The sequence below is a fragment of the Chelonia mydas genome, chromosome 1 (genome assembly GCF_015237465.2).
Source record: "Chelonia mydas isolate rCheMyd1 chromosome 1, rCheMyd1.pri.v2, whole genome shotgun sequence".
In the NCBI taxonomy this organism is placed as follows: domain Eukaryota; kingdom Metazoa; phylum Chordata; order Testudines; family Cheloniidae; genus Chelonia; species Chelonia mydas.
This window is the reverse complement of record NC_057849.1, coordinates 247,649,124-247,674,842: the sequence shown is the minus strand read 5'-3', so window position 1 is coordinate 247,674,842 and position 25,719 is coordinate 247,649,124. Positions and strand designations below refer to the sequence as shown.

General features: G+C 45.1%; 1 protein-coding gene and 1 long non-coding RNA gene across 4 annotated transcripts in view; one reads left to right on the top strand and one right to left on the bottom strand.

Annotated features, from left to right (window-relative positions):
• Positions 1-5,703: 5,703 nt before the first annotated feature.
• On the bottom strand, positions 5,704-9,466 carry LOC119563833. Of its 2 annotated transcripts, none has more exons than XR_006289160.1 (2): positions 8,933-9,466; positions 5,704-7,057 (listed from the first exon to the last, which is right to left on the bottom strand). It is a non-coding gene; the product is annotated as an uncharacterized LOC119563833 (long non-coding RNA). The 2 variants fall into 2 exon arrangements; XR_005222465.2 differs by having other exon boundaries at positions 8,961-9,466.
• A 164-nt stretch (positions 9,467-9,630) lies between these two features.
• Positions 9,631-25,719, top strand: part of LOC102934814 (protein mono-ADP-ribosyltransferase PARP12) — a 35,861-nt gene continuing 19,772 nt past the window's right edge. For both annotated transcript variants that reach the window (XM_037879405.2, XM_037879412.2), the window contains exons 1-4: positions 9,631-10,109; positions 19,276-19,411; positions 20,773-21,037; positions 23,185-23,286. In XM_037879405.2, coding sequence (XP_037735333.1) covers positions 9,775-10,109; positions 19,276-19,411; positions 20,773-21,037; positions 23,185-23,286 — 838 coding nt within the window. In that variant the 5' untranslated portion in view covers positions 9,631-9,774. The remainder of the gene's footprint in view (positions 10,110-19,275; positions 19,412-20,772; positions 21,038-23,184; positions 23,287-25,719) is intronic.

The following is a 25,719-nucleotide window of genomic DNA, read 5'->3' as shown; positions in this document are numbered from 1 at the left end:
CTATTATCAAGGTATAAGAGGCTGCAAGACCACTGGAAAAGCCAACAGCCCCACAGTCTGGCTCCTCTCAAGTACTGCATCTAATCTCAGGCTGATGCTCTTAACGTCTTCTTTCAGACTGTGTGCTTTAAAAACAACAAAGGTGTACCACTGTGAAATTCTTTTAAAATGGTAGGTGGCCTTTTTATATATGGAGGTGCATCTACTAGAGTACACAGAGCTCTGTGTAGCTCAAAAGCTTGTCTCTTTTACCAATAGAAGTTGGTCCAGTAAAAGATATTATTACCTCACCCATCTTGTTTCTCTCATAACCTTTGCAAAAGTCTTCAACATCAATACTCATAAAAATCCATTCTATATCTGTTACTAATTATAGATATTCTGTTTAGGGGAACTTCAAACTTCCATCTAGAAGTAGGGCTAAAAATATGGGGGAGGGGATGTTGGCACCTTTATTATACTACAATGATGGGTGCTTTAAAGATGCATATAAATACATCAGCTGAAAAACCATTTAGTTGTCACACTTTTAAGGTGGATAAACTCAAGTGAAGATTAAACAGATTAAGTAATAAAGTTTCTGCAATTAAAATTAATGTCACTATTCATAAGTTTATTATTTGTAATGCGTAAATATGAATATAGTGATTCAGACCCAAAAAATATCTTAAAGATCATTTTTATGGTGCCACATTTCAGCTCTGGAATAAGATGTTAGCAAAGAGTTGCTGATTGAAACTGCTGTAACTAAGGCCCTGATCCTGTTATAAATTCCACGTGGATTGACCACTGCCATCTATACAGAAATCCATGGGGGTACTTGAATGGACCTCACTGCAAGGTCAGCTCACAAAGTGGTAATTTATCATGGGTGTAATAAATCAAATGTAATTATGTCACAATTAACTTTAATGAAACATGTATGTATCCTTATTTTTAATTGGGAGATTTAATTGGGGAGAAGGAGTTAGTTGCTTTTTTTCCTCCTTCAACTAGCTTATATGCTGAAGAGATTTGATTTTGTAAACAAAAAGAAACTTACATTCCCTTTCATACAAAATACTCCTAAAGAAGAGAAAAATATAATTTTGTTTATAGATAATTCATAGCTGGGGAAGTTGTATCAAATCTGTCTTCCTGAGGAACATGATGCTAAACAAACAAATAAAACTTCACGTGACCAATTTTATTATAACAGGAACATACTCTGGTTTACTTTTCGTATGAGTATACGGGGAGAAAAAAAAGGCTGTTTCCATTTAAGTGCAACTCTGAAAACTAGAAATCTTCTCTATGCAAAGCTGTATTAATGTTGGTTTATTTTGTGATTTAATTTTAGTGCCTGTGAAGAGTGCCAGATTGACAGCTCTGCTCCTAGAGATGCCCGAGAGCAGGGTCAGCACCCACAGCTGCAGTACAAACTTTCCTCAGCTGCAGTACAAACATGCTCCTGGGACCACCTGTTGTGGTAAGATGACAATTCAGTTTCAGTATTCATTCAAACCCTGATTTTTATGCTGAGTTTTCTGACAAGGGTGCCAGTTTTAATAAAAAATGGCAGTGTTTTGGTGTTGTGGAGATCTGTCCACCAGCACTTTCTCACAGCACAACGAGACAAGGTGCTGGTCCAGATTAGGGAAATTTGCACTGATTTAACTACATTGATTTAATTACACCAGTGAAATGCCCTAAACTAGACACATTACACTGGTACAATGAACATTGGCAATTTACTAAAGTAAGTCGCAACGGTACAAATCTCATCTGATGTCTGGACCGTGCATCTGCACCTGACATTTGCACTGGTGTAGCTACATCTGGAAAACCTGGGGATGAAAAAAGCATATGTGTGCAAAATGTGTGTTTTGTGGGGGGAAGATGCATACTGAGTGCTTCCTTTGTAACCTTAATAGTGTTCTTTTAACATCGTTTTTGTGTGTGTAATTATTATAGCAGAGCAAGAGCTCTGCTACAGTTAAGGTTAAGACCAGCTTTCTGTTTAAAGCTCTAATATTCTGTGTGTTCTAAAATCTACATGGTTTCTTGGATTGCCTTGAAATTTGGTGTGTCTCACTGGGGCATAGGTTTCTGTTGGAGAGCCAATTTGGGGGCTATTAGACCAGAGGGTTCCCAAGATACAGCCCTCAAAATAAATCCAGCTTTTCTAAAAGTTGAGAGATTTTGGCACCCTTTCTTTGCTCACAGATAGAGGTCAACTCAGGGCTCAGACCATCGCACCAGGGTCTCCAATACTTGAGGGTTATCCTCACAGAGTGCATGTCACCCATCAATCAGCCCTTTGGGGGAAATCAAATTAAAACATTTTTTTTAAAAATTGCTTCTCCAGTTAGGTTCCTTACGTGCCTCATGTGCTTATTTGTGCACCTAATGGATTATACTGAGCATATGTAAACAGAAGAGTTAACATGATTGTTAGCCTTCAAAGTTTTACAGCAGCTGTAGCTCCAGGGGATTAAATAATAGCCTTTGAACCTGACCCAGCCAGCCAACCTCAGTCTGACTCTTATCATGGGCAGAGATCTGGGGAAGATTGGATGGCATGTTGCTTAAAAATCTGTCTTTGTCAGGGCTTTGCTTTTTTAAAATTTTTGGGTGAATGTAATCAAAGTATTTTTGTTAAAAAAATAAAAAATATGTGAATGCTTGCTGGCAGGGGAGAGGCATTTTTGGGAGTGGAGGAGGGAAGGATAGGGATAAGAGGGGTTTGGGGCTGATTGAGGGGAAGAAGGATAAATAGGGTTGGGTGGTAGAGGAGGTAAGAGGGGTTGTGGGGCTCAGGTGAGGGACACATGGGGGTGAGTGGCAGCAGAGGTGCTCGGGGAGAGTAGGGGCAGGAGCACCTGTCAGCTCCACATTCTCCCCTTCTGAGTGTGCCAAGAGCTGGGGGGGTCTGAGCCCCACTCCTTACCTCCCTACTTTTGAGCTGGAATGTGGGGGTCCCTGAGTGTGCATCAGCCCTGCTCCTGGGCTTACTGTGTGTATATGCCAGGATCTGGGGCCCTCCGCCCCTTGAGGGGAGTCTGATCCCTCTCCATGTGCCTTCTTAGACGAGCCAGGATCTGGGGGCTTGGGGTGGAGGGAAGCCTGGACAAAATAGCATGGTAGGGGTTGGCCGGCTGGCCTGGAATGAACAGGAGTGGTTGGTGGGACTGAGTGGAGGAAGGGAGAAAGCTATAGAAACATAGAATAGAATAACAGAATATCAGGGTTGGAAGGGACCTCAGGAGGTCATCTAGTCCAGCCCCCTGCTCAAAGCAGGACCTAATATAGGGCCAGAATCACTAGTTCACTTGGCTCACAACTGCACCAGTGACCACTAATTCTTACCAAGCCTTCTTTCTGTTAAAATAACTAGAAAATTAGATGGATCCCCCCCAAAGTTAACACAGAATTAAGGTTCCCTAGTGACTGCTCTTGTCCGTCCACAATGGTGAGTTCAGCAAACCTCAGACTTCAGAAAACCAGGAGGAGCAAGGGCGCAGCAGACTCAGGGGAAGGGGCAGGGGCTTTGGGGGAAGGAGTGGAGTGGGACTGGGGCCTGGGGCAGAGCCAGGGGTTGAGCAGTGAGCACCCTGTAGCACATTGGAAAGTTGGCACCCGTAGCTCCAGCCCCAGAGTTGGCGCCTATGCAAGGAGCCGCATATTAACCTCTGAAGAGCCGCATGTGACTCCGAAGCCACAGATTGGCCATCCCTGCTATTGTCCCTCTGCAAATTTGTGTACACAGTCAATCCCTTTCCTCTCTCTAAAAGTGCAAAGTTTCAAAAAGTTCGATTAATAGAAGATTATTGGGAGTGAAACAGATCTGGACAAGGAGAAGAAGTCTGGACATAAATGTGAGAAGGGAGGGACGGCAGTGGAAACCAAAGTGAAACTGTTTGAGCAGCAAATTCCAGAAGTCTTGAGGTCTTTCTGAGTGTAGCCTTCATTGATTTGACATCTACCATACCATTCTCTCACTGGAAGGGAAAACCTATAATGGCAGCAGGCTGTAAATGGGACCCAGTTTGGGAATATTTTAATGAAGTTCCCCTACCTGTGGGTAAGACAGGCATGTGTGCAAAATGCAAACAGTGCAACAAAGAAATGCAAGGCCTGGTTGCCTGAATGAAACAACATCATGAGAAGTGTTCCTTCTCAGGAGGAAGCTGCGTTGAAGATGATGAAAGAAACACGTCTGAACATGCAGGATCTTCAGGTTGGTAAACTTTTTTATTTCATACTTCTTCCTTAAGAACTGCCTGTCTTCCTTCTAGACTATTCCTGAATTCTCATGTTTGAGCAAAATATATAGTTGTTACTCTATGGTACTATCATTTTAGATGCAATTGTGATAAAAAATAAATAGCTGAAATAGGCAGATCTTCCTTTTACAATTTCACTTTAAAGTAGTACTGAGTGTCAGTGAATGCAATGAGTAATACTAAATAAGCAGTATGGTAATAATAATTAAATAACTGCATTGACTTATTTTGTTTAGGAGAATCCATCCTCAATATACAGGATTCTGAAGACTATCCACCCTCAAGAACACCATCATTTTCTATAGTTTCAGAGTTATCTGCCAATGATAGTATTTCAGTCACATCATGTATGTCACATAGCCACAGTATATCACCTGTAGCAAAAAGAAAAAAAAATCTCCATCATCCAGAAACAACCATAGATAAGTTTGTGATAAGAACCAGCAGATTACTAAAAGAGGTAATTGATGAAAAAATTGCCCAGTTTGTTTATGCAGCAAACTCTCCTTTCCGTATGATTGAGAACCCACACTTCATTAACATGGTTCAGTCATTAAGACCAGGATGCAGTCCACCCAACAGAGCAGATGTCGCAGGCAAATTGCTGGATAAAGCGTATGAAAGAGAAATTGAGCAGTGTGCAAAAGGTCTAGAGGGTAAAATTGTTAAGCTGAGTTTTGATGCGTGGAGCAACGTCCACAATGATCCTGTTGTATGTGCTTGTGTGACAACAGAAGAAGGGATTGCTTTTCTTACAGAAACAACAGATAAATCAGGAAATGCACACACAGCAGAATACTTACAAGAAGTAGCAGTAAAAGCTATAACAAACTGTGAAAAAAAAATTCAAATGTCTAGTATGCAGCTTGGTCACAGACAATGTTGCAAATGCAAACGCAAAATCCAAGATGAGAAGAAATTATTTAGAAGAGAGTCCCAAGCTAGTAACATATGGTTGCGGTGCTCATTTGACGCACCTCCTAGCCAAAGACTTCAGTGTCCAGAAATAAAGGCTAATGTTGTTGAAATTGCAAAATACTTCTGTAACAACAACTTTGCAGCAGCTGCTCTGAAAAAAGTGGGAGGAACCAAGCTAACTCTCCCACACGATGTGCGATGGAACTCAGTAGTGGACTGTTTTGAGCACTATATCAAGAACTGGCCTAATCTGGTGAAAGTTTGTGAACAAAATTGTGAAAAAATAGATGGCACTGTCACAGCCAAAGTTCTCAACACTGGGCTTAAGAGAAATGTTGAACACATGCTGAGTACCCTGAAGCCTATTTCTGTAGCCTTGAACAAAATGCAGGGAAATAGCTGTTTTATTGCTGACGCTGTTGAAATTTGGAAGGAACTGAGTGAGATCTTAAAAAGAGAAATATGCAATGACAGAATTAAATTAGAAACATTAAAAAATGAGTGGGACAAGCACTGTCTCCAGCTCATTTTCTTGCAAATATTCTCAATATTTGGTACCAGGATCAAACCTCAACTGCTGAAGAAAAGGAGTTGGCTATGACATGGACATCCAGCAATCATCCCTCCATAATGCCAACTATAATAAACTTCAGAGCTAAGGGTGAACCATTCAAGAAATATATGTTTGCTGATGATGCTTTAAAGCAGGGGTCTCAAACTCAATTTACCTTAGGGCCAGTGCCTCAAATCCTCCCAGAGGACCAATAATGTCACTGAAGATGGTGTTCAGAAAAGAAAATGTTTATATTGTATTTTTTATTTGGAATTTCTTAGAAATAATAAAACTGTCATAAAACTTTATACAATTCTTCACCTGCCAGAGAGTTTTTAATGTTTGCCAGTTACCTGGCAACACTTCAGTTCTGTCAGCTTGTTGATGTTTGGCCTCAGTGACTGAGCAGTTGAAACCTTCAGGATTGCAGCAAGGTGGGCATCAGATAGTTGTGTTCGGTATTTTGACTTGTTTATATTCACTGTGGAAAAAAGTGATGTTGCCTCCATGGCTGACTCTGCCTGGTGACTAGTGATGGTATCTCTGTCCCTCTCCCCCAGCCAATGGGAGCTGTGGGGGGCGGCGCCTCCAGCAGACATTGCCGGCAGCGTGTCTGCCTGCATCTCTCCTCTGCGGGCTGCAGTGGGGAGGTTCTTGGGCCGCAGATGGCCCGTGGGCCGGGACTTCGAGACCCCTGCTTTAAAGAAAGTCACACCAGTGAACTGGTGGAAGTCACTTAAGCACTTGGATAATCTCACTTTTAACAGCAGTAGCTTCTTCCGCCGGCGTAGAAAGAATATTTTCTTCCTTTGGACTAATTCATTCCAAATTGAGAAATCGTTTGGGACCTGAAAAAGCAGGAAAGCTTGTTTTTCTTTTCCAGATTATGAACAAACAGGAAATTGAAGGTGAAGACGACCGAGTTTAGCTGCTGAAGCCAATATTTTAAGTTTCTCATGTTGACCTGGCTGACACCGTCAATTTAATTTTTGTTTTTTTTTAAAAAAAAATTTCATTTAACTATTTTAGTTAAAACAATTTTAATGAGAACAAACCTGATTTTAAAAAACTTGAATGTTTAACTAAATTCAAAAATTCATATGCTTGTTTTGTTAAAATATTATACGTTTGCTGTTGAAGAAAAAAATTCAGAATACATAACACTGTTGTTTTAGTTGAATAAAACAATTTAAATGTCTGTTTGGTGATGTTCTCCTCCTAATACAGCATGACAAGAAAATCCTCCAAATATTAATGGTTAACCTGTTGAATTGGAGATAGTTCACCTCCCAATGACTTCATAAATATCTGCTTCAATTACCTGTGGTAAATGAAATAACCAAACAATCATTCATTTTCTGATATAGCTGTAAAACTAGTCTGAAAAGTTTTCAAAATAAATCACTTAAAAATGTATAGTGTGTACCTTCTAAAAATGAAACCTACATCTATCTCTGAGTTATGAAGAATACGTATTAAGGTTATAACAACCGACAAGAATGCACTTTTATGTAGAAATCCATGATTAAACTGAGTCTTCCTGGCTAGTGATTTAAATCATGATTTGATTTGATTTAAATCATATCCACCTTGACCCTAACTCTGCATTTCCTGGTTTTCTGAAATTTTGTTGAACTCTACATTCTGGAAGGACATGAGCGGTCACTGGGAAACCCTAATTTTTCATAAACAAAGATTTTTTTTTTGCCATGCATTTATATTATTTGTATTGCAGTAGTGCTAGAACAGTGTTTCTCAAACTTTTATACCGGTGACCCCTTTCACATGGCAAGCCTCTGAGTGACCCTCCCCCCCCCCCCCCCGCTTATAAATTAAAACAACTTTTTAATATATTTAACACTATTATAAATGCTGGAGGCAAAGCAGGGTTTGGGATGGAGGCTGACAGCTCGCGACCCCTCATGTAATAACCTCGCAACTGCCTGAGGGGTCCCGACCCCCAGTTTGAGAACCCCTGGCCTAGAAGCCCCATTAAAGACCAGAGACCCATTGTTCTACGCACTGTGCACACACATAATAAAAAGGTGATCTCTGCCCCAATAAGAGTTTACAAGCCATGTGTGTCACAATGTTGTGCCATGCTTACATTGCAGTGCAATGAAACGGCATTGACTAACACAGGGGTAGGCAAACTATGGCCCATGGGCCGTATCCAGCCCCTCAGAACTTTGGATCCAGCCCGCGGGATTGCCACTCCCATGGCGCTGCAGGCCCCGTGCCGCTCCCAGAAGCGGCCGGCACGACATCCCTGTGGCCCCTGGGGAGATGGAGGGGCAGGGCAGAGGGCTCCGTGCACGGCATTCGCCTCCAGGAACCACCCCCCGCAGCTCCCATTGGCCAGGAATGGGGAACTGCGGCCAATGGGAGCTTTGGGGAGTACCTGGAGGCGCAGCAAGGGCAGCGAGCGGAGCCCTCTGCCCCCTCTCTCCCAGGGGCAGCAGGAACATGGTGCCGGCCACTTCCGGGAGCGGCGTGGGGCCAGGGCAGGTTTCCTGCCTGTTTGCCCTGGGCTTGGTGCGCGCCGCTGCCACCCCAGAGCTGCTCCAGGTAAGTGGCACTGGGCTGGAGCCCGAACCCCTCCTGCCACACCCTGCACCCCACCCCCTTGAGCTCCCTGCTGCACCCCTCCTGCACCCCAACTCCCTGCCCTGAGCCCCAGTTGCAACCCCCTGCACCCCAACCTCCTGCCCTGAGCCCCCTGCTGCACCTTGCACCCCTCCTGCACACCAACCCCCGGCCCTGAGCCCTCTCCCGCATTCCACACCCCTCCCTGAACCCCCTCCTGTACACCACACCCCTCCTCTGCCTCAACCCCTTGCCCTGAGCCCCTTCCTGCACACCACACTCCCTCCTGCACCCCAACCCCCTGCCCTGGCCCTGCATGCAATTTCCCCACCCAGATGTGGCCCTCCAGCCAAAAAGTTTGCCCACCCCTGGACTAACAAGTAATAAATCTTAGCTCTTATATAGCAGTTTTCATCAGTAGATCACAAGGAGCTGTACAAAGGAGGGAAGTGTCCCCTTTTACAGATAGGGGAAACTGAGGGACAGAGAGGGGCTGTGATGTAAAAAACTTGACACACAGAAGCCTGTCCTGTGGGTGGGGCAATCATGTAATTTAGGTGACCTGGGTTTCAACCTCACCACCAGGAAAAACCTGACAAACTCTTTGTACCTGGGTACATGCTAATGACACGACTTACTCCATTTAAAGGTGGCTAATCTTTGAGAGCTGCTGTAAACTTCCTGAAGAAGAGCTAAACATCGAGGGCTGTGTGCACGACATGGCTCTAGTTAGCATCTCTGCTGGGTTTGTAGGCACGCCCCAGCTTGGGGGGGCGGAAAGGGAGCCAGGCCGCGAGGGATGGGTGAGGCTGGAGAAGCAGCATCAGCAGCGCTGGTGTGATACCAGTGTAGAGGGCAAAGTCAGTGGCAGCAGCGGATTTAGCGCGGGCCGCTGAGGGAGCCTGAGGCCAAGGCGTCAAGATGCTGTTTACGGCGCAGTGTGCTCGCCACCCCCCGGCTGCAGCGGCCCGGGAGGGCAGGCAGGTCCGTGCATTGGCCACCGCGCTGATCTGCAGCGGAACTTCCTGGAGGGGCGACTCCGCCTCCCGGACCCGCGGCGGCAGCTAATACAGCGGTGCCGGGTCACGGGTGCTACATGGGGACGCCCTCAGGCCGGGGGCGGCTCGGGCTCCCGGGGGGGCGGGGCGGGTAGGGTAGCTGCGCGAAGAGCCGCTTTCAGTTTCGTTTCTCTGCGGGAGGTTCACAACAATAAATAGGCAAAGAGGCTGCAGGGTGCGCCGGGGCGGAGCTGCACTAAGTGGTCGGGGAGAGGGCTTCCCGGCGGGGCCGCACCAAGCGTTCGGAGTCCTCCCGGCGGAGCCGCACCAGGGGGCCGTGGGGTTCGGCGGGGCCTCCCGGCGGAGCCGCACCAGGGGGCCGGGGGGTTCGGCGGGGCCTCCCGGCGGAGCCGCACCAGGGGGCGGCGGGGCGCGGGGTTCGCAGCTGCCCGGGATGGCCCGCCCCGCGCTGCCCAGCCAGGCGCTGCAGGCGCTCTGCTCCGCCGGCGGCTCCCTGGAGCAGGGCGAGCTGTCGCGGCGGCTCCCGGCCCTGAGTCCCAGCCTGGACAGCCTGTTGCTGGCGGAGCCGAAGCGGTTCACGCTGGTGACCCGGCCGGGGCCCGGCTCGCCCGGCGGCCCGCCCCAGGAGCAGCGGGTGGTGGTGGCCACGAGCGCGGTGCGGCTGTGCCCGGAGCACGGCGGGCCGGGACCCGGCTGCGGGGGCCAGTGCGGCCAGCTCCACATCTGCCGGTACTTCCTGTACGGCAACTGCCGCTACCAGCGCACCAGGTGAGCCGGGGTCACCCCCGGGGTTCTGGGGACCCCCCTTTGGCCATTCCCCGCTCCTGGGGGAGCCTGGATCCACCCCCTCTGGCCATTCCCCCACACCCCTCTCCTGGGGGATGGGCCCCCTGCCTAGGCTGGGCCCACCACTTCCGTTGTCAGTGGGTGCCACCCAAACTGTTCAAGGGGGTGCCCCCTCTTTTGTGGGAAAGCCCCTCAGGGCTGCTGGGTCAGGACTGCACACCCAGTGTCTGCTCAGGAGTTGGTGTTCATTTCGTCTCCCCTTCCCACTTGATATATTTCAGTGCAAGATGTGGACATGAAGATGGGGGCGGGGGGCTTTACACCTCAAAGGGAAGAGTGCAAGGGGGTGTGCAACTGGTTTTGTTTTTCTGATTATGGGGCTTGACTTTCAAAAGTTTAGAAAACCAGGAATTGATTATTGTTACTCACTGGGGGATAGATTGTTCCATGGTATGAGGAAATCTTTGCTATTTTTCTTCTGGGATATGTGTTTTTTTCTTCCATGTGAAAGACGTGCCATTAGTTAGAGCATTTAGTGCACTGGATGAGGTACACCATATGTTGTGATAGGCATGTGTGGAACCCGTGCATCTTGAAAGGTGTGTCGTGGGGGGCACTGATCATCATAGTAGTGTGTCTGTCTGCAGGGTTTGCATCTGTTGTTCTGAATAGAGAAAGTGGATTTATGGCTTATTACAACAATCTGTAACCCACTAACCCCCTCATCCCCAGCTGCCATTTTGCCCCCTTCTGTCCTTTTCCTTCCTATAACTGGAGGGGTGTTAATGGGCCACTTCACCTTGAATGGTGCCTTGAAATATCTGTTAACTACTTATGCTAAAAACAATCTGTTCCACCTTGTATTTAGCTGTGATGCTCTGAGGAGATTCTCAGACTTAGGCCCTGTCTACACCAGCAAGTTTCTGTGCAGTAAAGCAGCTTTCTGCGCTGTAACTCCCAAGGTGTACGCACTGCCAAGCCACCTAGTGCACAGAAACTGTGCAGTTGTATCGCTCTAAAAAACCAGAGACGTACAGCTTTGTGCGCTGGGGCTGCAGTGTTGTGGTGCCAGTGTAGACACAGTGGCGATTACAGCGCTGCGATTGGCCTCCGGGAGGTGTCCCACAATGCCTGTTCCCACCTCTCTCTCGGGTCATCAGTTTAAAGTCTACTGCCCTGCCCTCAGGTGACCAACCGTGAGCCCCACCCTGTACATTCCTTCCTGTTTGCTCGATGATGCATGTAGTGGTCTCAGCGCATCATTCCAGGTGGCCACGCCTGCTACACGCACCAGGCGATTCCCCGCTTGGAGCAATGTTGAGCTGCTGGACCTCATTGGCATTTGGGGAGAGGAGGCTGTGCAGTCCTGGCTGCGCTCAAGCAGTAGGAATTATGATGCCTGCGAACAGATTTCACGATGCATGATAGAAAGAGGCCATGACCAGGACACATTGCAGCGCAGGGTAAAAGTGAAGGAGCTGCGGAACGCCTAGCACAAGACACGGGAGGCAAACCATTACTCCGGTGCTGCACCCACGAGCTGCCGATTCTGCAAAGAGCTGGACGTGAGACTCTGTGGCAACCCCACCTCCACTGTGAAGGCCACAGTGAATATTTCGTTGGCTCGTGTACCAGTCGAGAGTGGACCGAGCCAGGAGGAGGAAATCTTGGACGAAGAGGGGGAGCGGGACCCAGAGGCTCGGGATGGCTCGGAGGCCAGAGATGCATGCAGCCAGCAGCTCTTTTCTACCCTGGAGGAGCCTAACAAGTCACAGCAGTTGGATCTTGGCGAAGCACAAACAGGAAAGGAGGCCCTTGGTAAGTGGATCTGATTTTGTGGGGGCAGGAGGGTTACAGAAAGCAGGCTTGTCTCCCACTGCATGCCTAGTCTGAGCTGCGGAACAGGCTGTTGATAGACTCCCTCACTTCATGAGAATCTCCCTTAGAGATCTCCAGGAAACGCTCATGGAGATACTGGGCAATCTGCTGCTGCAGGTTCTTCAGCAGAGCTGCTTTGTTTCTTGCCCCATTAACGGTAACTTGCCCATGCCACTGTGCCATCACGGGGGAGGGGAGGCATTGCTGCACACAGGTGAGCTGCATAGGGGCCAGGGCGGAAGCTGCAGGCTTGGAGAAGACCCTCCCTTGATTCCCTGCTCACCCTCAGCAGCGAGATATCTTCCATAATAATCATTCCTGTCCCCACACTTTCCACAGGATGTGATCATCAGGCCCCCCTACAGTGCTGGCTTTCCCCAAGAGCCACGTGCCCAGTGTACAGCAGGGTCCCGGAAGAGTGATTTACCCTGCTCCTGCGGCTACGCACCATTTTGGGGGGCCTTGTGGCTCATGTGTGCTTGCCTGGGGTCAGCCACTTAGTGACAGCTGCGTGAGTACTGGCTGTGTTTTAAAGCACTGAGTCAATGTTGCAAACAGTACTGTTTCTGTAAAATGTTGCATTTAAACTTCACAGAGAGAACCTTGGGAGCCCAACCTCCCTTATTGGCGGCAGAACGGCTGTGCAGAATTAGAAAGCGGCCAGGAAGAACTAAGGAGGATTTTCTCCATGAGGTTATGATGCACTCCGCCGCCGAAAAACAGGAATTGAAGGAGTGGCGGGACAGTGAGAAGGGGGACCGAAAGGAGAACGCAGCACACCAGAAAGAAGCCATGGAGCGGCTCTTAAATGTTATGGAGCACCCAGTGGACACGTTCCAGGCGATACAAGCTTTTCAAACCGAGCAGCTCTGAGCCCACCCTCCCCTGTAGCCGCTGTCACAAAACTCTTTCCCTCCCACACCCACCACCAACACACTATCAACCTCCTGGCTCCACTCTCTACCTGCAGCATTTCACGCCTCCCTCCTCACAGTCCCGCAGTGTGGACTTCCACTACCCACTGCACTCAACACCCATCCCTCTGCAGTTTGGCCCTGTTGAAGTACAGCACCCCCTGCACTGTACTCCAAAGGAGAAGGTTAGGTCTGATCCCTGAACATACACAAATCTGTAATCATCCTGGGACCCCTTCTCCTCTGGAGACCTTCCCTTCCCCCTCCCTGCTACTGTATTTTTGTCGTTTGACTCTCTCCTCTGTTTGTTGTCTTTTAATAAAAGAATTGTGTTGGTTTGAAAGCAATCTTTATTCTATTAAGTGAAAGCAAAAAGAGCACTGCAAAGCAACATACAATTATGTTAAACCCCCGTATTGAATCATGTGTACCAGTCATCTCCTAGCATTACAAGCACTGCAATCCAGAGTATAGCAGCAAATATTAATGGCTTTCAGCTTCAAATTGCTGCCTCAAGGCATCCCTGATCCTTATGGCCCCATGCTATGCCCCTCTAATAGCCCTGGTCTCTGACTGTTCAAACTCAGCTTCCAGGCTCTGAGCCTCTGTGGTCCAGCCCTGAGGGAGGCTTTCACCCTTTCCTTCACAAATATTATGGCGCATACAGCATGCGGCTATAAGCATAGGAATATTGTCATCAGCCATGTCCAGCTTCCCATACAGGCATCACCAGTGGGATTTAAACGGCCAAAGTTCCTGCTTGCAGCTTCTTGAACAGGCCTGTGTTCCAAAAGATGCGTATGTCATGCACCTTTCCAGACCAGCCTGCGTTAATGTCCATGAAACGCCCATGGTGATCCACAAGCACCTGGAGAACCATTGAGAAATACCCCTTGCGATTAATGTATTTTGTGGCTAGGTGATCTGGTGTCAGAATTGGAATGTGCATGCCATCTATCACCCCTCCGCAGTTAGGGAAGCCCATTTGTACAAAGCTATCCACGTCAGGTATGTTGCCCAGAGTCATGGTCTTTCGGAGCAGGATGCAATTAATGGTCCTGCACACTTCCATCAACATGACTCCAACAGTCGACTTTCCCACTCCAAACTGGTTAGCGACTGATCAGTAGCAGTCTGGAGTAGCCGGCTTCCACAGTGCAATTGCCACACGTTTCTCCAGCGACAGGGCAGCTCTCGTTCTCATGTGCAGGGCTGGGGCGAGCTCATCACAGAGTCTTATGAATGTGGCTTTCCTCATGCGAAAGTTCTGTAGCCACTGCTCATCATCCCATACGTGCATCACAATGTGATCCCACCACTCAGTGCTTGTTTCCTGAGCCCAAAAGCGGTGTTCCACTGTGGTCAGCATCTCTGTGAATGCCACAAGCAATCTCATGTCGTAGCTACTTCATGTGGCAAGATCAATGTCACGCTCTTCTTGCCTTTGTAGTTTAAGGAATAACTCCACTGCCACTTGTGAGGTGTTGGTCAGAGCGAGCAGCATACTGGTCATAAGTTTGGGATCCATTCCTGCAGCCTGAAAGAGGCAGGGCGCACAGTACACAAACCGTTGAAAGATGGTGCCAAATGCGGACGGAAGCACAGGGATTCCTGGGACATGAAGCAATGCATCATGGGGTATTGGGACTTGACCCAGGATGCCCTGTGACCCCCTCCGCCTTCCCACAAGTCTTAGCGGCAAAAGAGAAAGAGGTGCTCTGTGGGATAGTTGCCCAGAGTGCACCGCTCCAAATAGCGCTGCAAGTGCCACAAGTGTGAACATGCTATTGCACAGGCAGCTGACCGTGTGAACACACAACAGCAATCTTCCTTCTGCGCTCTCTGAGTGGCACTGCAACTTTGCCAGTGTAGACATGCCCAAAGATGTAAACAGTTAAATTATTCACTCAACTCATTCATTCCTTTTCAACAACAGATATCTCCTTCCACCATCCACAGCCTACTATGTATCCACCCTCCTCCTGAGCAACCAGGAGATGCCTTTGAATTCTGGCCATGTGTATTGGTCTAATTAGGATAGATGTGGCTTTTGTAGATCACCTTGTATCTGTTTTTATAGGGGCATGTGCAAGTGAGGGTTAGTGTTCAACTGTGAATGATGGTTGCACTGTGGTTTTTTTTTTATAATGTTTGAAAAAGTTATGTTAATGGCTGTATTTTTGTGCTTGTTCTAAATTTGATATTAATTTTTTGTAGAAACTATAGAAGTGTGTGTATGTAATTATAGCTGGAGGTAAGGTTACCCTTATTAGTTAATTAGGATGAGAGTGAAAGAACCGAGGAAAGGCAGGAGTTGAGTTGATTAAATAGCGAATAAAGTGTAGATGGAATGAATGACTTAAACATTTATTTCCTTGTTTGCTAGATGGTGTTGGATCATATTAAAGAAGTTCTGTATTAAAATCATAAATGAGTTTGATTCCCCATAGTTTAAATTCCAAGGTATTACTAATTAAGAGGTCTCTTGGTTTTTGGTACTGTTTCTCTCCCTCTATGTGTGAAACTTGCAAGCTGTTAATTGCGTTAGTACATTCTAAGACAGAGTCTGTTCTCAAAGCAATTCACACAGAGAGAGACTCATAGAATCAGAATAACAGAGTTGGAAGGGACCTCTGGAGGCCATCCAGTCCAACCCCCTGCCCAGAGCAGGACCAATCCCAATTAAATCATCCCAGCCAGGGCTTTGTCAAGCCTGACCTTAAAAACTTCTAAGGAAGGGGATTCCACCACCTCCCTAGGTAATGCATTCCAGTGTTTCACCACCCTCCTAATGAAAAAGTTTTTCCTAATATCCAACCTAAACCTCCCCCACTGCAACTTGAGACCATTACTCCTTGTCCTGCCATCTGCTATCACTGAGAATAGTCTAGATCCATCCTCTTTGGATCCACCTTTCAGGTAGTTAAAAGCAGCTATTAAATCCCCCGTCATTCTTCTCTTCCGTGGACTAAACAATCCCAGTTCCCTGACCCTCTCCTCATAACTCATGTGTTCCAGTCCCTTAATCATTTTTGTTGCCCTTCGCTGGACTCTCTCCAATTTCTCCACATCCTTCTTGTAGTGTGGAGCCCAAAACTGGACACGGTACTCCAGATGAGGCCTCACCAATGTCGAATAGAGGGGAACGATCACGTCCCTCGATCTGCTGGCAGTGCCCCTACTTATACACCCCAAAATGCCATTGGCCTTCTTGGCAACAAGGGCACACTGTTGACTCATATCCAGCTTCTCATCCACTGTCACCCTTAGGTCCTTCTCTGCAGAACTGCTGCCTAGCCATTCGGTCCCTAGTCTGTAGCAGTGCATTGGATTCTTCCGTCCTAAGTGCAGGACTCTGCGCTTGTCCTTGTTGAACCTCATCAGATTTCTTTTGGCCCAATCCTCCAATTTGTCTAGGGTCCCTCTGTATCCTATCCCTACCCTCCAGCGTATCTACCACTCCTCCCAGTTTAGTGTCATCCGCAAACTTGCTGAGGGTGCAATCCACACCATCCTCCAGATCATTAATGAAGATATTGAACAAAACTGGCCCCAGGACCGACCCTTGGGGCACTCCGCTAGATACCGGCTGCCAACTAGACATGGAGCCATTGATCACTACCCGTTGAGCCCGACAATCTAGCCAGCTTTCTACCCACCTTGTAGTGCTTCCATCCAGCCCATACTTCTTTAACTTGCTGACAAGAATACTGTGGGACTCAAAGCAATACTCTGTAACAACAGAAACAGCACCCAGAGACTACCCGCCCTTTTGTTGTATTAAGAATTGTGATTAAAATAGAGATAGAGGATGTATGTGGATGGATGCTTGGTGTGGATAATAAAGGAATGATCAGGGAGGTGCCAGCCTAAGAATCCAGTGTCCATCGGCTGAAGAAGGCGTCAAGTGGAAATAACCAGAGGACCCCTGGAGGGCAGACTGGAATCCACCCAACAGCCTCAAGAATGGGAGAACCAAAGAACAAGATAACATCTAGCAGCATGGAGCTGTCAGGAATGTGCTATCTGCTGATTGATGCAGCAACAGCATAATGAAGCAATTCCCATAGACTGGCATAGGAAGAAATTCCTATAAAAATGAACTCTAGAAAGTGAGAACTTTGGGGGTCTGATTCTGCAAACCAACTTCCAGGAGCATCAGATGAGCATCTGACAAGGCCCTGCTCCCTCCTCATGTCCAGGCCACCTGGCCAGTGGCTTGGCATGAGCAACTCTGAGGCTGGTAACTATGATAACAACCTTGCAGAACCTGTGTGTGCGCGTGTGTTTATATGAATGAATGTGTGAATAAATATGAGATTGAATGGAATGTTATAGCTATAACTAACTGCTTACTATGATTCTTTCTGTATTCACAATAAATGTGGTATTTTGCCTTTTCCTCTTTAATAAGATCCTGCTGGTTTTTATTTTATTGGTATAACAATGGAAAAACTATAGTAATTTTAACTTTAAGCTATGTGTGAATGCTCCAGTTTTTAAAATAAGCATGATTCCTCCTCTACATGTGTGTTCTTGCAGAGACCTGATATCTTATACCCCTTTGAAGAGGTGTGCCTCTCTCCCCCCTTTCCGTCTATTCTTCTCAGTTGTGTTCAGCCTAAATTGTTGCCCATTTTCCTACATGTTGAGGAGAGGGAAGAAGTGATTTAGGACTCTAGGTAGGGCCCTAGAGAGAGTAAGGTTATAAGGGGACAAGATGTGTGGGAAGGGTATGAGAGTTGATTAAGTTTGGGGGGAGAAGACCTCCTCTCAGTCATATGCACCCATCCTTAAATTTGTCTCTGATGAGTTAGACTGTGGTCAGAATGGCACCCCCATTTGCAAATGGCTTATGGCTAAGGAAGCTGTGGAGCTGGAAACTCTGCTCATTATACTTCCCCTATGGCAATTGCAGTGCTAGCTGTACTTCTGGCCCCTCTGTGTCTGTGAGTGCATCTACCTCAGGTGTCCGGCCTCATGCCTTTACCGCTCGTGGGGTGGAATTTTGCAGTTCTCTCACTCCTAGTCCGGTCCCTGGCTGCAGTATCCTGTGTATCAGTGGTGCCCCAAATTTCCTGGTGCCCTACGCAGCTGCGTACGGGTGAGGACGGCCCTGGCCCCTGTGTTTCTTCCCCTTGGAAGTCTGCGACCACTCAATTGGTGTGTGTATAGTGACCACACTGCCATCTTAAAAGCAAAGTATCATTTATATTAGCAGTAGGAACAAATCATGAGAGAGAAAAAGATTTTAAAACAGTCTACACCCATGTCTGTCTTACCTATAGGCCTATGGATGATGGTGGCTTAAATCAGCCTAGTTTCTTCAGACACTCCATCAGGTCTGTCTCAATTAGCTGTTCAAGAAAGAAAGAAAGCAACCTCCCTCTCCTCTCCTCTCCCCGCCCCTCCCCTTCTTGAGAGGGAGTCTTCTTTTTAAATAGCCATAATCCTTCTCAGTTCCTGGGCTCTGGCCTTGAATGTTAAAGCCAGTTCTGTAAGTTGGCTGGAGCCAGGTGGTAGAAATTTCACTGCTAATAGTTCGATCACTGTCTCTTGTCACCCCTTGGTAAATATTTAAGGATTTTTTTTTTTATCATGAGCCATTGTGTCCTTCCTGCTTGCTTTTCCTTATTGCTTAGTGTAAAAGGGAGGCTCTGTGTTCATACAGTGAACATCCCAATAACCCAGGTCAACATACAGTATTACAGAGCAGCTCCATTTTTTCCACACACCCTTCTGGTAGGAGGTCACTTTTAAAGGCTTGTGCTTACAGCTCCTATATACTAGCTCACAAATAATTTACCCCAGAGTGATTCAGGCTCACTTTTTGTTTAACCCTGAGAATTCGAGATCTGTCTGCAACATTACCTAAGGACCCTGATGGTTGCAGCATATGATTGTGTATGCAGAATGCATTTCAGTCTATTAAGGAAGAACAAATGTTACTAACACAGTAAAATTGTCTACTATAGACAAGACCTCTGTTCAAATGTGAAGACTTTCTTTGCGACCGCGAGGATTAGAGGCTTGATTTAAATGGGGGAAAAGTGGGGGACACAAGCACAAACATGCAGGAATTTAAAAGTAATCTTCAATTATGTGATTACATAGTTCACAAGACCCCTTATAGGCAGACTACTTAGAATCATGGAGATCCACAAAGACTAATGCATCATACAAATAATCATTTATATACTGATTGTGAATATTTTATGCTGCTCAAGTTTAGTAGTGTATTTGTGGTAGGAGAGCTAGAAATATAAACCATTATTCCTGCTTTTTCATCCTGGAGTGTAACTACCATGTAATCTGGTTACGTATCCTCCTTTATGTCTGGTTTTCTTAACTTGTAGGAAAGAATGCAAGTTTGTTCATAACTTTCAGTCAGAGCATAACCTCCGTGTCCTAAAAATACATGGGCTTCAAAACTTAAATGATGATGAGTTGCGTCAGCTCCTGCTTCAGAATGATTCTTCGCTCTTACCTGAGGTGAGTACTACTGGAGCAATATATTATTCCCTTTACAATTAGTGTCATGAAAAGAAAGAATAATGGCATTGGCAAATACTGTGATGATGAGGTATGTAGGCCCTGATCCTGCAACATTTGTAATTATAGTTAACTTTATTACTGAGAGTAATTTTGCTGAAGTAAAATCAACCATGTGCAGAAGTATTTGCAGGATCAGTGTCTTGCTTTTTACATATTTCCTTCATAGCTCAGGCGTGGTACCTCATTACTGACCTGCAACACCCCTGCTGTTCTAATTTTTTTTTTTTTTTATGGATATTGCAGATCAGATTGAAGTGTATTGACAGAGCTTTATCGGAAATTGAGTCTGGAATATCAGGAGTGTTATGATTTAAGACTGAAGTGCATTAGCAGAGCTAGATGGTAGAAACTAGCTTTTCATGAGACCCAGGTTCATTCAGAATAAAAAATAAATCCCAAACACACAGGACTAATGGCTTTCAAGAAACTAGACATGCTAATTTAATAGCTCTTGTATCTTTTAAAAATGTTCTAATGTAATTTATACAATGATTTTTTGTATTGACTTTCTATAAATCTTTCTGTTCTTTAGTATTTAATCATCCATAATATAAATCTGTAGTACTGGGTGTTACCTGTTCAGAAGGATTAACAAAAGAGAAACTCAAATGGTCTCAACTTGCATGACTAGAATTTACAAGGAAATTTAAATTCAAAACCTGTCTTCTTAAAACACTAAAGATGAGAAATGAAGCACAGCAAAATTAGCACCCTAAAGAGTTGAGGTTCTTACAGCAAGAACAACTCAACCATGCCAAATGTATACGAGTTAGAGTAAAATTCAATTTGCCATCATCGAAGTGGGCCTAAATGTGTTTGTTGCAGATGTTTGAGTCTGCCCAAAAGCCCATTCTAAACCAGGGGTACCCAACCAGAGCATTTCATAAGGCCTGCGGCCTGCTTCAACACAATATACTAACGACCAATTCATTAGTATTTTGTCATCATGTTTACATCATTTTCATTTACACAAGGGTGTAGAATGTATCTATGTACGGTATTGTCTATTTATCTAAATACATACAAAACAAGCTGAATTTAAAATATAAATCAATACAGGTGACTTTAAATCTTATTAAAATATGTAGAATCTGTTTGGCCCACACAAGGTTATACTTAGTTTACATGGCCCTCCTGTGTAATAAGTTGGGCCCCACTGTTCTAAACAGTAGCCGTGGTGCAGAAAAACCCTTATACATTTCTTCATGGCTTTTTGTTTTTGTTTTGAGTGTGTATGAACAAGAAAGTGGCCAAAATATACTACTTGCACTAGAGTTGTTGTTTTTTCTCTTTCCCAGGTATGCATGCATTATAACAAAGGTGATGGACTCTATGGGTCTTGTACCTTCAAGAAGATCTGCACCAAACTCCATATGTGCCAGTACTACTTGCAAGGAGAGTGCAGATTTGGCAGTAGTTGCAAGCGATCACATGACATTTTAAATCTGGAGTGTTATGAAAAACTGGAGAGGCGGGGAATGAGCCCGAACCTGATTGCCAAACTGCCTTCTATCTTCAGGAACATGTATGACATCAAAAATGGCACTTCTTCACCATGCAAAGGTAAAACACTTATTCTTTTTAAAACATAAGGGAAGGAGGTGACAGAGAGCCTAGCATTAGCACAGATCTCTGCTAGATAGGGGAAACTGAAATTGAGACTTAGCTCTAGTTCTTATTAGGGGTTGCCAATTTGGTTGGACGTATTCCTGGAGGTTTCATCACATGACATAATCTTGAATTCCTGGAGACTCCAGGACAATCTGGAGAAGAATCCTGCTTCTCTCTCTTTATAAACATCCCCGTTGTCAAATCCTTCTCTAGGGAGTAAGGACCATCACAAACCTCACCACTTTCCACTCCAAGTACAAGATGAAGTTCTTTGACCTTTCCTTCTCTAACATAAACACAGAGTCACAGGTATATGTATATATTAAACAAAAAAGAAAAAGTCACACAGTGCCAAAACAAGAAACTCCATTGCATGTGCTTCTCTCTCTGGGGAGAGGACGAGAGGACAAACAACATGTGACAGAAGTGTAGTCACATTGCTTAATGCTTTATGGTCAGCGTTCAGATACTGCGGTGATGAGTGTGGTATTAAAAACTTCTATAGAACAGAAGAGTAGGACTGGAAATGGGAAGAAAGGGATTCTTTATTATAGTTCTGGTGGAAGTGGGTTAAGCAGAGAGAGAACACATTAAGGGAAGGGCAGGCTTTTTGTGTGTGTGTGAGATTTTATATACTTCTCCACCTTTCTCGTATCTAGGTTGTCTAGCATGAGAAGCCATGGAAAGCAGTGTCCTAATTGCTTCTAATAGCTTTAATGTTTTCTATTCCTTTTCAGCTTACATTTTTAAACTATGCTAAATTAATTAAAGGACTGCACAGTAGAAAAACAGAATGTGTAACTGCCATCTGATCACTCAGCTCTCTTGTGTACCTTTGGAACCACGGCAGTTCTAAATTGTAGACTGTGTTAAAAGGTGGCAAGGTGAATAGGTGTCTGGGATACCCACATAACTTGTGTGTTTTGAAACAATAAGGCTGTTACTCCACTGGTTGGGGTGATGTAGATATTTTTCTTAGTAAGCCAAGCAAGTCTGATTCATGATTTTCTGTAACTGATCTGACTAAGAACTGACTAAGTCTGGAGAAGGGGACTAGGAGGCAAGCTTTCTGGGTTCTGTTTCCAGATGTGCCATTGACTGTCTGTGTAACCTTGGTCAAGTCATTTAACATCTCTCTTCCTTCATTTCACTGTCTGTTTGATTCTGTTCTTGTATTGTATTGTTACAATACACCTAAAAACTGAATTCAAGAAACTAAATAGAGACCCAGAAGTCAAATTCAGAGGTGATGGGAAAGCTAAGTTATAGGCAATAAATAAAAATTAATGGTCCGTGACCTGTTCATGACTTTTACCAAAAATACCCCTGACTAAATCTCTACTTCTGGGGCCCTGCTGCTCTGGGCTCTCCCCTGGACTACTGCTTCGGCGGTCCGTGGGACCAGCCGCACCGGCTGCTGCTCCGGCAGTCCTTGGGGCCTCCCGAGCAGCGGCTGGCCCCAGGGACTGCTGGAGCAGGTGGCCCTGGGTCGCTCCAGCAGCAGCTGGTGCGGCTGGCCCTGTGGACCACCGGAACAGGTGGCCCTGAAGTCAGTTGCACCAGCTGTTGCAGAAGTCAGGGGATCGTGGAAAATCACGGAATCCGTGACCTCCGTGAAAGAATTTTAGCCTTAGTGATGAGTAAAGGTATCTAAGTTACATCTGTAAGGGAATCTAAGTTAGGTATCATTTACATGCTCAGGATCTAAAAATGTAAGTTGGACCAAATTAGGGACTGTCTATATTACAAAACAAAGAACAGGCTTATGTAATTGGACTAATGGCTTGGACAAAATGACAAAGGCTTTAGTTTTGTTATGGAACATAGTTAAACCCCATCTATGCTGTAAAATGTAAGTATGTTATGACTTTTTGTTATATGTAGTAACTATGTGCCTGAATCTATTTTTGTTGTGGGGAGGCTTCACCTTCAGTCTTCTTGGAATTGGATCAGAGTCGTGTAGTTACAAAGTCTCTTCATGCGTGTCTTCTCTAAACATAAGTGCATTTTTTGGCATGCAAACTAAGCATACAAGAGCTATTTGAAACTAAGCATACAAGAGCTATTTATAAATGACAACTCTGTTTCTTCCTTTGTAGCAAGAAGAGACAGTCTTAGTCAGGTATCCCTGAATACAAATAGTAATGAAGAATTAGACGAGATCTGCTTGTACTACATAAGGAAAAGTTGTAGCTTTCAAGGTAAGTCGTCATGATACTAGCAAGTCGCATTAATTTTTCCTTTATCTTAGAATGTGTGTGGGTCGGTTTTATGTTTTGTTTTTAATTAGTCACCAAATAGTCCTATGGTATATCCTGTATAATGATTTTACTCAGTAAAAATGACTGGAAGTGGTCTTCACTTCCAAATAAGACCTTTTTCCTTTCTCCCCACCGTCCCTAGGCTGTACACTTTGCCACAAGGCCATTGTTGCTAGTCTCTTCCTCCATCTACAAAGGCTGAAACAGCACTGCTCCATGAAATCGTGACCCTTCTTCCTTTACCATCTGTGCAGCCCTCATTTGGTTTCTAGTATTGGTCTTTTTTTCCCCCTTTACTTATGCTTGACACAGAAAGAATCTCAGAACATCAGTTTGGGCAAACCCACACTGATTCTCTTTCCAGATCCCTAAGGTTGCCCTTGATTCTGTTGACTCTCCCTTCATTTACGTCACTGTTACAATGTGGAGTCTATGTGACAGTTCCAAAACCTGCTGCCATGTATCCTTTCTCTTGTCGTATTGCTTGTTCTGGTAACCAGAAAACACCATACAGTACTTTTTATCACAGATGGTGTTGGCAACAGTCTTAACATAGTAGATTTTAGATTTAGTAGTAATCAGACCTGTCTAGTATGTACCCAAGAGTTCTGAAGGCCCTTAAGTATGAAGTATAGTCTCATTTTTTAAAAAGCTACTGTTCCAGAAGATTGAAAGGTAGCAAATGTTGTATCTGTATTTCAGAGAAGATGCTAGGGGTGATATGTGGAATTCCAGGCCAATAAATCTTACATCTGTACCCAGCTAACTGGTTGAAATGATAATTTTAAAATAGATGACTCAAACACCTGGAGGATCATTACATGATGATATGTTTTCTGCAAAGGAAAATGGTATCTCATTAATCTAATAGAATTCTTTGAATGTGTCAAACTACTCCTATATCCAGTAGCTGGCAATTTTTTTAGCTGTTCAAAAGGCCTTTGACAAGGTCCCTCACAAAACACTACTAAAGAAGCAAAATCGTCATGGGGTGAGAGGCAAAGTATTGCCATGGATCAAAAACTAGCTAGGAGTTAGAAAACAGAGTATGATTAAATAGTCAGCTTTCATCCTGGCAAAAGGTTAACACTGAGATACCTCAAGGCTATGTACTGGGTACAGAATTTAATATATTTATGAATGCTCTGGAAAAGGGAACAAAGTAGCAGAATTTGCATATGACAGAAGTTGTTTAGGCCTGGTCTACACTACATGGTTAGGTCAATGTAAGCTGCCATGCGTCAACCTAAGGGTGGAAGTGTCTACACTTAAATTTGGCTCCCGCTGATATAAGTGCCTCTCTACGCCGATTTAGTAACACCTCCCCAATGGCGTAGAACCACGGTTAGTGTAATTAGGTTGACACAGTGTCAGTTTAGACACTGTTGCTTATGTTGACTGTTGTTGGCTTTCAGAAGCCATCCCACAATGCCCCACGCTGACAGTACAATCAATACAAGCGCTCCTAGTGTGGATGCGCACCACCAGTACAAGGAGCCAAGTGCACGCGAACACAAGCAATATAATAACTGTGGTGGCTGTATGCTGGCGTAAGTTAGGTCGACATAATTGTGTAGTGTAGACATGGCCTTAGATTAGTCAAGACCAGGAGGGATTGAGGAACTTCGGAAAGACCTAACTAAGCTAGGTCAATGGACGATGAGGTGGCAATTAAAGTTCAGTGTCGATAAATGAAAGTTAACGCACATTGGAGGGAAAACTTTTAAACTACTAGCATACTTTTCAAGGTTCTGAATTAACTGTATTAGCTCCGGGTAGGAACCTGGGTGTCACTATAGACAGCTCACTGTAGATCTCTGATTGATGCACAGCTGCGATCAGAAAACAAACACTGTTAGGATGGAATGGAGAATAACACAGGAGCATTATAATGCTTCATATCAATTGTGTGGCCTCATCTGGAATACTGGGTATGGTACTGGCCATCCCATCTTAAAAAAAGATACGGGAAAGTCAAAGGGAGTTCTGAAAAAGGCAAAAAGAATGATCAAGGGCATGGGAAAACTCTCATGAAGAGTGACTGAAAAGATTGAATTTCCTTTTCTTAAAGAGGTGACATGATAAAAGTAGATAAAATTAGCAAACCATATAGACTAGGGTTACTATGGTCTAGAGAAGGTAGATTGGGAGCTTGTGTTCTCCTGTTGCATAACACAAGAACAAAGAGATTTTTAATTAAATTAAAAAGTGGCAAAACTGATAAAAGAAGTATTTTTCCACAGTGTGTAATTACACTATGAAACCTGTTGCTACAGAAAGTCATTGAGACTAGGAGCTTAGCAAGATTCAAAAAGGGATTGGACATTTATACAGATAACAAGAGTATCCAGAGTTGTCATGATTATTGCTAAT